This window comes from Piliocolobus tephrosceles, chromosome 11 (assembly GCF_002776525.5).
Source record: "Piliocolobus tephrosceles isolate RC106 chromosome 11, ASM277652v3, whole genome shotgun sequence".
NCBI lineage: Eukaryota > Metazoa > Chordata > Mammalia > Primates > Cercopithecidae > Piliocolobus > Piliocolobus tephrosceles.
This window is the reverse complement of record NC_045444.1, coordinates 56744034-56757137: the sequence shown is the minus strand read 5'-3', so window position 1 is coordinate 56757137 and position 13104 is coordinate 56744034. Positions and strand designations below refer to the sequence as shown.

Sequence of the window (13104 nt, the reverse complement as noted above, 5' to 3'; positions counted from 1 at the left end):
CATTCTGAGCATGTCTATATTCCAAGTCGGGAAGTGAGTCAGCCCTTTTTCAGTGGTTCAACTCACCTTCCCAGAGGGGTTCACTCAGAGCGAAGGCAAATTGACTGTCAACAAGCTGTAGTTCTTGTGTGGCAGTCTGCTTGTTGCTAGCCATATCAATTTTCCCTTGCTTTGTTAAATTTTATTTAGGGTTGCTGTTCACTCTGATCAAAGACTATATTTTCTACCCTTTTTTGGTGTGGTCATGGATTAAGTTCTGGCTAAAGAGGCTTTATGGAAACGTATGAGACTTCTGAGAAGGTTTTTTTTTTTTTTTTTTTAAATCAAAAAGGAGTATGTCTCTTTTGCCCCCTCCCCTCCCCTCCCTTCCCTCCCCTCCCCTTCCCTTCCCTTCCCTTCCTTTTCCTTCCCTTCCTTCTTCCTTCCCTCCCTCCCTCCTTTCTGAGTTCTGGAACACAGGAGTGATGGCTGGAGCTTCAGCAGCCAGCCTGTACCATAATGCAACTTTGAGGATGGGAGCCATGTGCTACAATAGGGATTAGAAAGGCACACAAAATCTGGATCCCTGGTGACTGTCAAACGGGGAACTTCTTTAATGAGAGAAATAATCTTCCATGCTGACTATCCTGATACTCTTCTTGACCTCTTCTTAAAGATGTGGCAGGTAGCACATCTTCACTTTAAAAGGTAACACAGCTGAGGGGAGCTTAGGGAAACACTCTACTATCCAGATGATGAGAGACAGAAATAAAAGAGTCAGGAGGGTCTCACATAGCAACAGTGACTGTGCGGTGGTTGCCTTTCCTAGGTGCACACACTGTACCTTGTATACAGTAGGCACTTAGGACTGGAACCATTTTTAGTCTTCAGAACCACTCTGTAGGATGGATACTATTATCCTCCATTTTCCTGATGAGGAAACTGAGTTTCAGAGAAATTCAGTGATTTGTTTTAAGATCTCCGAGTTAGTGTGTTTCATCAGAATTCCAAGTCTATGTATGTCACAGCTGCTTTTCCATGACAAACGAGAACTGCTTACTGCAAGCTCCTCTCTAATGACCTGCCCAGTGTGTAAAATGATGAATAACTCCCATAGAGAATTTCTCCTGGATATTTTCTATGAAAATAAAGTGCTAGATGGTTGAAATCATAACCTCGTAGCAAAGAGTTATTATAGATCTTGCCATTAAGATTATGTATTGCCATTAGACGTTTGAGGGCAGGCTGTTGTTTACACTCAGGCCCTGCTCAACCTCCACAATTGTGCTTGGTGGCCCTGTTTTGGAAGAAAAGAGCTGTAGGTGCCTTGGACAACTACACATTTATGAAGTTTTTTTTGAATCTTCACTGAGTTGTTGCTTAGAAGAAGAATATACTGCAAAACTATGTGCAAGAGCAGGTGTAAAGGCATGGACAGAGACGTTCTTTTTTCTTTTTTTTTTTTTTTTGAGATGGAGTCTCGTTCTGTCGCCCAGGCTGGAGTGCAGTGGCATAGTCTCAGCTCACTGCAACCTCTACCTCCCAGGCTCAAGCAATTCTCCTGCCTCAGCCTCCTCCGTAGCTGGGATTACAGGCGCCCACCACCACACCCGGCTCATGTTTGTGTTTTTAGTAAATGCAGAGTTTCACCATGTTGGCCAGGCTGGCCTCGAACTCCTACCTTAGGTGACCCACCCACCTTGGCGTCCCAAAGTGCTGGGATTACAGGCATGAGCCACCCCGCCCAACCTACGGTCTTTCTATTCTAATAGTCAGACCCCTTGCACTTTGCACCTGAGTCAGGTTATTGGATCATTCTTTTAAAGAGGCTATGACTGAGGAATATAGTTCTTATTTTCTATGTCATGTGCCACCTAAACTCAATGAGAGTACAGGACCAAAAACCAGGCATTATCACTAAATAAATCCTGCACTGCCATAGAAAGATGCTTTTGCCATTCTTTCCCAGACTTATTTTGAACACTGTTCCCAACTGGAGAAGGAATTGTCACAGGGAGCAAATTTTGCCTCAGCTCCTGACAGTGCTGCCACGTTTCATGATCTTCCAGGGGAACTGGCTTAGAACAATTTCTAGATAATAGTTATTACTTCTTTAGACAATGCCTGTCTCTAGAACTGACAGAAACTATTTTGCTATTTTAAATAACCTTCTCTATCGATCTGTTGGAATCAGATCATATTTTATAAATATCTCCCATTCAGTACAGCTGCAATTATTACATGTCATTTAGTTGGATTGGCCTTGACCTCAGATGGCTGGGACACATTTTAGTGTTTTGCAGCTGAGCTAAGAGAAGAGTAAGAGACTTTGGTTTTATGAACACATGCCAAAAAAGGAGAATTTGTGGGATTTTTCTGGTTGAGGAATATCTGGTCATAAGTGGTTGAAAGGGGGGAGGTCCCTTATTTACCTTGATACTGAAGACATATATATACATGGAAAAAGCAGCTGAGAGCCCTGCAGAACACACACTTAAAGGTGCTGAGTAAATTCAGGGCCTATATTAATATGGGTACTTGGATTTTAATAGATATGTATTTTTTACTCTGTTTTTCTCACTTGTTTTCCAAATAGTTGAGTTAAAAACAACTATATTTCCTAATTTAAATTGTTCCTTAGTGCTAGATACTACAATTAAGCGTTAGTGTCTTTTCTCAAATTATAATTAACTTTACTATGATGTCTGTGCTGGCTGGAATATTTTTATCTCAAAAATCACAATACAGTAAAGATTGCTAAATGGAGCTTTTTGTTCAAATTCCAAGCAACTGTATCTTTGACCTGTATTCCTCTTGGCCCTTTCAAATCTCAGTAACCCAACATAGACACTCCGTGAAGCTAAGCATGACTTGCAAGGAGGGAGCATGAAAATCATTTTAGTTTTTCAATCAGTTTAATCTTTTATGCCTTTTAGCACCAAAGGCTTCACTTGTCACATTTGCTCTTTAAAATTTGTCACTGTTGTTTTAAATTAGCCAAGAAAACAGGAATTCTTAATTAATAGAAACTTTTCTGAATATAGTTACGTATTTTGAGTCAGCATTAAATAGCTTTAGAATACACATGGGTTACTATATAATTTTAAATGCCCTTCAGGTTTTCTGGCTGAGAGCAGTTTAAGAAAAACAGAATACCTTAAACTTCAATAATTTACATTCTATCTTGATATCAAATGGAATTTCTCATTTTAAGCAATACTACCCTTTCACCTAAATTCATTTCTTGGAATCTATTTTTCTATGAACTTAAAAAGTGAGTGGCTATTTTCTGAATATTTCCACAGTGACGGACACCCATATAATTCTTATGTAGTTGTTTTAAAATTATTATAAGATAATTTGTTTTATTATTTTCCTTTGGATACTTTAATAGAATGTGGTACCACTATCTGGATGTATAGATACTGGTAAAACATTGTCAGTAGTGTTGAGAACAAAGGCAGTACTCTGATGACCCTCCATGGATTTGTAATCTGACATTTTCTTAAAAGAGAGCACATGTATGTAGAGGAAAATTTGGGGTGATTGCTATAAGACTACCCAGGTAGTACTTGTGCCCATACCCTACAAGACCTTAGAGTCAGTTTCGTGTAAATTTTCAAGAACTTAGAAACAAAGAAAGGCTTTGCCTATACAAACAAGTATGAAAACAATGTCACATTTAGAAAAACAATCACTTATTTTGAAAAGAATATATACTGTATCAGTACTGGTTGAATTTTGTTTTAGAATTTTTAATTAAGCAGTAGGTTGATCAGATTGATTTGTGGGTTTATGGCTGCTTTAATTATGGAAGAAATATGATCTAAATGATAAGGACCAATGTGCTTGGGTAGAAAAGGGTAAAACCAAGATCATACCTCAAAACATAACCTCTTTAGATACACCATTAAAAGAAATGGGTCTTTTAACATGAAATTTCAACACTACATTTTGGAAGTCAGAGTTATTATTTCTCATGACCATGTTCTTCTTAAATTCCATTATTAAATTCAACAATAGTTTATCAAGTATTTACCATTAAATCAGAACTATGATTAAACCTAAAGATTTTAAGAGAAAAAATGACCAGGGCAACTTTAATAAAATAGAACCACTGGAATTGAACTTTTAAAGCAACAAGCTGTAGTCATACATCAGGGTCGCTTATATGAAAACATATGGGACTTACATATTGGTATTGGCTGTTGATGTCAGCCATTCTCCAGCTAGGCCAATGATATCCAATCCAGTGGAGAGCTGGTTGAAAAATCGAGGATGACCTAGAGAGGAAACAGAAAAGCATCAAGACAAATGCAGATTTCTCAACTTATCTTCAAGGCAAATGGCCTGCCCCACTGGGTCACACTGATGGGGCTTGCATCCCAGTGATCTGTCGAATAAGGCTGCTCAAGGATATTGAAGAAGGAAGGGCAAGTTAACCCACCCCATACCAACCATTAACATTCATGATGTCCCCCAAACTTCTATGTTTCTAAAGCATCATGCTTTTAAAGAATAATATCTCATATCATGAAACAAATCATGCTTTCCAGTGTTTTGTGTTTCGATGTGTTTTGCCAATATATATATAGTCAGGTGACCTTCAGATTAAATTTATGGCTGAGATAACCTAGCTGTCTTCTGTGAAATGGGCAGTCACAGCCTATTTCACTCATTGAGTTGTTGGTGAGGTAATTGTTTTTGCTACACAACTCTAAATCCCTGTGCAACCCACAGTATGCTTTAACAGGCTTTGCTCTCAGCAAATTCAGGATTGTTGCCAAGTTTTTGCCAACTTAGCATTCAATGGAAAACTCAACTCCACATCAGCAGGCTTGGCTCAGCTGTCAGGAAGGAGTCAACGCAATAGATTATCTAGGGACGTGTGGCTGGGAACTGGTGTTAGAAAGATATGCTGACTGCTGTGTTTCCAGTGGAAATTGCCTTTGCTTCTGAAAAAAACAAAAACAAAAATGGTCAGAGAGCTAGTGTTAGAATGTTCCTGGTCTAACTCTCCTCGCTGAGAATCTCTATTCTTCCCTAGATATGATTCAGAACATCTGGACTATGACTTCTTACATCAGAAGATACCAACCTCTGCATCTTAAGAGCCCTCACAAAATAATACTGGTTTTCAGAGAAAACTAAAAGAAGCATCACTGGTAAACTTAGTTTAAGTATGGGGCCATATTCTAGATATTCATGTGGACTATCCTAGATAGTTAAATGATTCCATGTTACTCTACTTTGCTCACTGCCAACAGAATCTGAGGTCTTTTGAAACAACACGTTTTATTGAAAGTCATTAAAATATATATGCAATATCCATTTAAAAACTTTTAACAATATACACTTCATTTTAAGACAAGACTGTATGGTAAATAAATGCAGTCACACTATTTGATAATGTATCAAAACCATACAGTTGGGCAGAGATAAAAGATGGACAAAGAGAGATTAACACAAAGTGAAACAGTATCTCTTTGTCCATTAAAATATAAAGGACACAAAGTCCTTCAAAATCTTATTTTTAGTTTATGGTTACAACCTTGTGCCCCCAAATCTTATATCTACCAGAATTTCTATTAAGTAACAAAATAGTTTCAATTTCCATTTCAATTCTCTATATTGGATGAAAATAACAGGTGATAGATACGGTGCTGGGCCACTCACGGCCTAAATTCAGGTAGGGGGAGAAGGAAAGAATTATTTTTTAAAGTAAAGCTTTCCTACAAATAAACTACAAGAAAAAAAAAAAGAAGGGTTGGAGGGGGAGATCCCTTGATTAGGAGACATGGCAAACAATTGCATGTAAGAAACTTATTTGGATCCTGATTCAAATGAGTTTGACAAAATTAAAGCATTTATGACGTTCATGATACAATTGGAAATTTGAAAACTGACTAAATATTTCATTAAGGAGCTTTAAATTTTTTTCCAGGTATGACAGTGACATTGTGGATTAAAAAAAAAAAAATTCTTAGGAATGAATATTAGGCCAGGCACAGTGGCTCATGCCTGCAATCCCAACACTTTGGGAGGCCAAGGCAGGTGGGTCATCTGAGGTCAGGAGTTCGAGACCAGCCTGGCCAACATGGTGAAATCCCGTCTCTACTAAAAATACAAAAATTAGCGTCAGGCATGGTGGCGTGCGCCTATAATCCCAGCTTCTCAGGAGGCTGAGGCAGGGGAATTGCTTGAAACCCAGGAGGTGGAGGTTGCAGTGAGCCAAGATCACACCACTGCACTCCACTCCGGCTTGGGCAACAAGAGTGAAACTCCATCTCAAAAAAAAAAAAAAAAAATATATATATATATATATATATATATATTTATGAATATAATAATATTACGTTGGGGATTTACTTTCATGTAATGTAGGTGATGGGGAATGGATGGATGGCGGTACAGGTAAAAGCTGATAATAAAGCAGGGCATTAGGTATATAGGGTTCATTATAGGATTCTACTTTTGTATAAGTTTAAAATTTTCCATAAGAAAACATTTAAAAAAGAACAACGAAGGGAGTCCAGCATATCTACAAATCACTTAAAGTAGCTGCTGTGGCTGAAGGCTGACTAGTGCCTGTTAGTTAATGGGAAATCTCTATATGCTGGTTCATTTTTTTAAAATAAGTCTTTTATTAATTTATAGAGAAATTTCTAAATGCCATTATCATCTCTTCACAGACTATACCCAGATCAGTATGTTTTCACTATTAAAACCCAGTTCATTATTTTGGCTGAGCCCATTAATGCATTCATATCCTTGAAAAAATACTTTCTACTATTTGTAGCTACTTGTGGGGTTTACCCTATTGCTCCTTATCTATGCTTAAATTCCACATCAGCAACCAGGAGCTGTTTTGACGTGGCAGCAACAGCATGCTTTTATCAGCGCCAACATCCTGAGATATAGCAGGAGGTTTCACATTGCTTGGAAGATTGCGAACTCTGTAAAGACAAATATCTGCTCCAAGAAGCAACTCTGAGGAACAAAAATGAATGTTTGCAGGCTAAGTACCTAAGTGGGTTCATACACTGGGCTAATAAAAGTCAATGCTTTCTTTCTCTCTCTCTCTTTTTTTTTTGAGACAGAGTCTCGCTCTGCCGCCAAGGCTGGAGTGTAGTGGTGCAATTTCCGCTAACTGCAAGCTCCACCTCCCGGGTTCATGCCATTCTCCTGCCTCAGCCTCCCCAGTAGCTGGGACTACAGGCACCTGCTACCGCGCCTGGCTAATTTTTTGTATTTTTTAGTGGAGACGGGATTTCACTGCGTTAGGCAGGATGGTCTCGATCTCCTGGCCTCATGATCCGCCCGCCTCAGCCTCCCAAAGTGCTAGGATTACAGGCGTGAGCCACAGCACCTGGCCTTTTATTTATTTTTTATTATTATTTAAACAGGTCCTGCTGTCACCCAGGCTGGAGTGGTGCAGTGGCGCGATCTCAGCTCACTGCAACCTCCGCCTCGTCTCCCATCTCAGCCTCCAGAGTAGCTGGGATCACAGGTGCACACCACTACGCCCGGCTAATTTTTGTATTTTTGGTAGAGATGGGGTTTTGCCCAGGCTGGTTTTGAACTCCTGAGCTCATGTGATCCACCTGCCAGCCTGCCAATGTGATGGGATCACAGGTGGGAGTCACCAGGCCAGGCCCGTCAGTGCTTTCTCTGACCGCAAGATGCTTTGGTTTTGTAGATTATATTAGATGATATTATGACAAAATCATGTATTTGTATTTGAGGGACAACGCCATTCTGGACTTTCATAATAAAATGACGTAGTTCTCATCTCTCTGAGAAAGTGGGTGTAGAGCAAACTGACAAAGTTCAAAATATCAGACCAAAGCAAGTCAAGCTAACATACATGGGGAATTCTGACTCTTTTTAAAATGCAGCCAAATAACACTATTTGTTTTCCATCAGGAATAGATTAGCCATCTGACCAAGATAAGAAGTAACTAATTGTAAATTGATAGAGTGCTTTTCTTTAAAAACCAAACAACATAAACTTTGTACATATAATTGAGTCTTGTGTATCCAGCAGTTATTTAATGAAGCTACACTTATTCCAGTGGTGTTGGCAGACCTCAGCAGCTCTCTGGGATTCCTCATTTTAAAAAGCGTCTTTGGCCAGCATCATTATTTCATTATAAGACTTTGTTTTTGACATCCAATAGTCTTACTCAGCTCAATCACCACCAGCCTCCTAGTCTCAGTCTTAAATCTATCTTCAAATGATGAGGAAGAATGAGAGGGAAAATAAAGAAGGAGAGACAAGAAGAAAGAACACAGGATTGCCAGTTGTGACCTTGGGGTTTCCCCTGTGGTGGCAACTCTGCTAGGGACAGTAAATTCTTCTAGATCTGTCAGCCTGAGAGCTCAGGAAAGCCCCACTGTAATGCGGAGTTATAGGGAGAAGAAACCACTGCGTCACTCCTGGGCTTAGTCCAGTCTGAGCTGTTTCTAAGCATCTCAGACAGAGGCCCCAAAGTCCTTGAACTTGAGGCGATTGGAAAGCAACTGCTTTGATGAGGATTGCTGATCAGAGAGGGCTCCTGGAACATGAAAAGGAGGCAAGAGGACATCCTCAAGGACTCCCACTGGAAATAGAATTTGGTGACTCAGAGTGTCCTAAGCTCCAGAAGTTGCAGTAGAATGAGAACGCATGTGCATGTGTCTTTTTGGCCTAGCCAGTAAAAGGTGTCATGGGTTGAATTGTGTTCCTCCAAAAGATGTGTTCAAGTCCTAATCCCTGGTTCCTGTGAATGTGACCTTATTTGGAAATCGGGTCTTTGCAGATGTAAACATGTTAAGATGAGGTCATACTGGATTGGGGTGGGCCTTAATCCAACGACTGGCATTCTTATGAGGAGAGGGAAATTTGGACACACACACAGGAAGAAAGCCATATGAAGTGAAGGCACAGGTTGGAGTGATGCATCTACAAGCCAACAAATGCCAAGGAATCATCCACAACACCTGGAAGCTGGTAGAGGCAAGGGTGGATCCTCTCCAAGAGCCATCAGAGAGAGCATAGCCAGCACCTTGATTTTAAGCTCTTAGCCTCCAGAATTGTGAGAGAACAAATTTCTACTGTTTTGAGCCATCCAATGGGTGGTCATTTATAAAGGCATTCCTAGGAAACTAATACAGAAAGGGAGGGGAAATAGCCCAATTCTCTCTAGTGTCAGGGACAGGCAAGGGCAGGATTTATCAGAATGAAATAGACCTGAAAATGGAGGCAAGAAAAGAAGCAGAGGATGGGTCATTCTGCTCTCTTTAGGTTGTGAATAGCCTAAATCCAAGAATGAAAATTCTTCTTTTTCTGAGATAGGATCTCGATCTGTTGCCCAGGCTGAAGTGCTGTGGCATGATCTTGGCTCACTGCAGCTTCTGCCTCTTGGCCTCAGCCTCCTGAGTAGCTGGGACTACAGGTGCATGCCACCATGCCCAGCTAATTTTCATATGTGTATAAATATATATAACATATATATATTTGTTTTTTTTTGTAGAGATAAGGTTTCACCATGTTGCCCAGGCAGGTCTCGAACACCTGAGCTCAAGTGTTCTGCCTACCTTGGCCTCCCAAAGTACTAGGATTACAGGCATAAGCCATGTGCTTGGCCTGAATGAAAACTCTTTATACAGAACTTGACCTAGCACCAAGTATTTGTATCTTTTTTATCTACTTTTACCATGATATATGCTGATGAACTTTTGCCTGGGTCAGGTACCTCCACCAACTGTTACTGCCCAAGCTTGTTCTTATGGTCACTGGGTACTTTGCCGCCTTCTCTCACCAGGGCTGTTTTTCCTCCAACACGAGTTTGATATCCTTACAACTGGCAAGGGTGAGATGGAGGGCAGAGTTGCTACTACGTGTCTACCCGATTCTTCCCCTTACCTGTGCGAACCCCATACTTCAAGGTGTCTCTGCAGTCAACCAGGATCTGCTCCAGGGACTCAGGGTGGTCAGAGAGCTCTAAGTTGAAGCCCTCCATGCCTTCCAGCAACTGGTGTGGGTGATGGAAGTCCAGCACCTTGGTGGAGCGATCAAATGTCTTGCGGACATAGTTGAGGAGTATGTCCACCACTTCCAGGAGGAATTGCACAGTTTGCTCCTCCCCGTTCTTAGCCGGAAGCAGATCTGAATTGGGGAGAGCAATGAATGGTTATCACCTGACTCATATCTAGATTTCTTCAGCCCAGAGACTCCTAATATTAATCATGCTATCTGTATAGGCCTGATTTCATTCTGGGATATGTATGTGCACTGAGAATCTGATGTACCACATCCCCAGAAAAATGCACATGCACAGAAGTTTTGCACATTTTCCTGGGGGTTCGCAGCCTTTCTGACAGGCTGCTGAGACATGGAATGAAGTGCTCTGAGATGCCCTCAACAACCTGAGACTGCGGTTGTCATCTGCAGGTTGAATGGGCATCTGTGAGGAGTGTGATGGAGGGGGCATCTGTTGTGCTCCCCTGGGACCAGATGTGTCCCTGTCCATCTGGTTTAGTGTTTTGATGTGCTTGGTTTGTTGGCATCAGAGGGTAAGTCCTCTGTGGGTAGAGCCTGAGGTCCCCCTTGAAGAGGGTGGTTCTTGGCGGTGTCCTTAGGCAGGAAACTGGAGCTGGAAGATGGGGCTCAAGAAGGTGGGACAGGGAACCCCTGCCTCTTTCTTGACCTCATCCTTTTGGGCCTGGACATTGAGATATCCAGAGGTGACTTTGGGTTTCAGGCTCTGCAGTAGTCAAGCTAGAGGTTAGGCAGGGAAAAAAGCTGTAGGGGCCCAATTCTGTAGCTCATAGGCAGGCTGTGCAGCTGTGCACGATACTGTCTGTGACTCCCTGGGTTAGCTCCAGGGTTTTAGGGACGTATTGTTTAACACTCCGGTCTGCCTTCTGTGGCCCTGTGGGAAGTTCACGGAAGGGGATGGCGGTGGATCTACCTGTGAGCTGTTTGGGAGAGACTGGTAAAGCACCTCCTGAGACGAGAGTTATGAGGCAGCAGGGGTTAGTGAAACATCTCCGACAGGAAAACAAGTTCCAGGGCACTCGGCTACGAGGCTCAGCATGCAACTTCCCACAGTGTGATTTTGTGTGTATGTGTGTGGCCAATCTTGCAGGATAAATGTTATTAAGTAAATCATTAGATTTTCTTATATGTAAGGTTCCTTCAACTCTGAGAGTCTATGAATCCATATTTGCTCCCTCGAGTGTCTTTAGAGTTGACTTTTATTGACTGCCCTCATCCAGTTTCTAAAATGATGCAGACCTGGGCAGCAGGGAGAGAGGGAGTCAGTTATATTCCCCCAAAGTCAGAAAAGCAGTTTCTTGTGGGTTCAGAGAGAATAATGACATTTCTTGATAAAAGAAGTAAAATTGCAGGAAAAAGTCAAGAAACTCAAATAAGAAATCTACTGGCTAGCATGGGGCGGGAGTGGGGCGGGCGCTACCTCTAGCAAACAGGTTGGAGAAGTCCGTCTCTGTGCGCCGGAAGCGGGCATCCCGGTCGCTGTTTTCACAGGAAAGCAGGTTCTTGGAGGACTGCCTCTCCTTGAAGGCACTCACAAGGCGACTCTTCTCTTCCAGGCTGTTGGTCCTTTGCAGGAAGCCTATGGCACAAAAAGCTGGTCAGAGAGAGTGCTGCAAACTGCCCAGCCCCTGAGGGTCAGCTGCGGAGCGAATTAACTCTCCAAGCAGGGCTCTTGTTTCTTCTGAGAAGAGAAGTGAGTGTCTGCGTTTTAAATATAGTGGCTCTGGCACCACTCGCCTTCAGGCAGGGAGGGGGGCAGTGCCAAGTGTCATCAGTGGCAAAGACCCAGTCATGCAAGAGAGAAAAACAGTAAGTGAAGCCCATTCTCCTCTCTGAATGTGACAGTGAACTCACAATTAAGTAAGTTGGACAGCTTCCACTCCAGTGACCAGCCCCAGGATAGGGCTTTAAAGGAGGGGACACAATCAGAGAAGATGCTGCCAGCACTGTTCATGGGCTGTATACGCAGAAGGAGGAGAGGAGAGAACAGCAGAGGGAGGAGGAGAGGTGAGGACAGCTGAGGGAGGAGGGTGAGGACAGCAGAGGGAGGAGGAGAGGTGAGGACAGCTGAGGGAGGAGGATGAAGATAGCAGAGGGAGGAGAGGTGAGGATGGCAGAGAGACGAGGAGGGGTGAGGACAGCAGAGGAAGGACAGTGAGGACCACAGAAGGAGGAGAGCAAGGACTGCAGAAGAGGAGGGTGAGGACAACAGAGGGAGGAGGGTGAGGACAGCAGAGGGAGATGGCGAGGACAGCAGAGGGAGGAGGGTGAGGACAGCAGAGAAGGAGGGTGAGGACAGCAGAGGAGGAGGGTGAGGACAGCAGAGGACAGCTGAGGTGAGGACAGCAAAGGGAGGAGGGCGAGAACAATAGAAGGAAGAGGAGGGTGAGGACAGCAGAGGGAGGAGGGTGAGGACAGCAGAGGGAGAAGGGTGAGGACAGCAGAGAGAGGAGGGTGAGGACAACAGAGGAGGAGGGTGAGGACAGCAGAGGACAGCAGAGGTGAGGACAGCAGAGAGAGGAGGGTGAGGACAGCAGAGGGAGGAGAGGGAGGACAGCAGAGGGAGGACAGCAAGGACCGTGGAGGGAAGAGGAGGGGTGAGGACAGCAGAGGGAGGAGGGTGGGGACAGCAGAGGGAGGAGGGGTGAGGACAGCAGAGAGAGGAGGGTGAGGACAGCAGAAGGAAGAGGATGAGGACAGCAGGAGGGTGAGGACAGTAGAGGAGGAGGGTGAGGACAGCAGAGGGAGGAGGATGAGGACAGCAGAAGAAGGACAGCGAGGACCGCAGAGGGAAGAAGAGGGGTAAGGACAGCAGAGGGAGGAGGGTGAGGACAGCAGAGGGAGGAGGGTGAGGACCGCAGAGGGAAGAAGAGGGGTAAGGACAGCAGAGGGAGGGGGATGAGGACAGCAGAGGGAGGAAGGTGAGGACTGCAGAGGGAGGGGGTGAGGACTGCAGAGGGAGGACAGCAGAAGGAGGAGGGGTGAGGACGGCAGAAGGAGAAGGAGTGAGGTCCAACAATGAGGATTCGGGCAGACACTTTCCTCCAGCACCAGGTAATGCTCACAGGGTTGAACATAAGTGG

The 13104-nt window shown here is 43.4% G+C and overlaps 1 protein-coding gene across 2 annotated transcripts in view; it reads right to left on the bottom strand.

Annotated features, from left to right (window-relative positions):
- Positions 1-13104, bottom strand: part of GAD1 (glutamate decarboxylase 1) — a 44571-nt gene that overhangs the window by 20030 nt on the left and 11437 nt on the right. For both annotated transcript variants that reach the window (XM_026454182.1, XM_023185989.1), the window contains exons 4-6: positions 11442-11600; positions 9887-10129; positions 4172-4262 (exon numbers count right to left, since the gene is read on the bottom strand). In XM_026454182.1, the coding sequence (XP_026309967.1) occupies positions 4172-4262; positions 9887-10129; positions 11442-11600 (493 nt within the window). The remainder of the gene's footprint in view (positions 1-4171; positions 4263-9886; positions 10130-11441; positions 11601-13104) is intronic.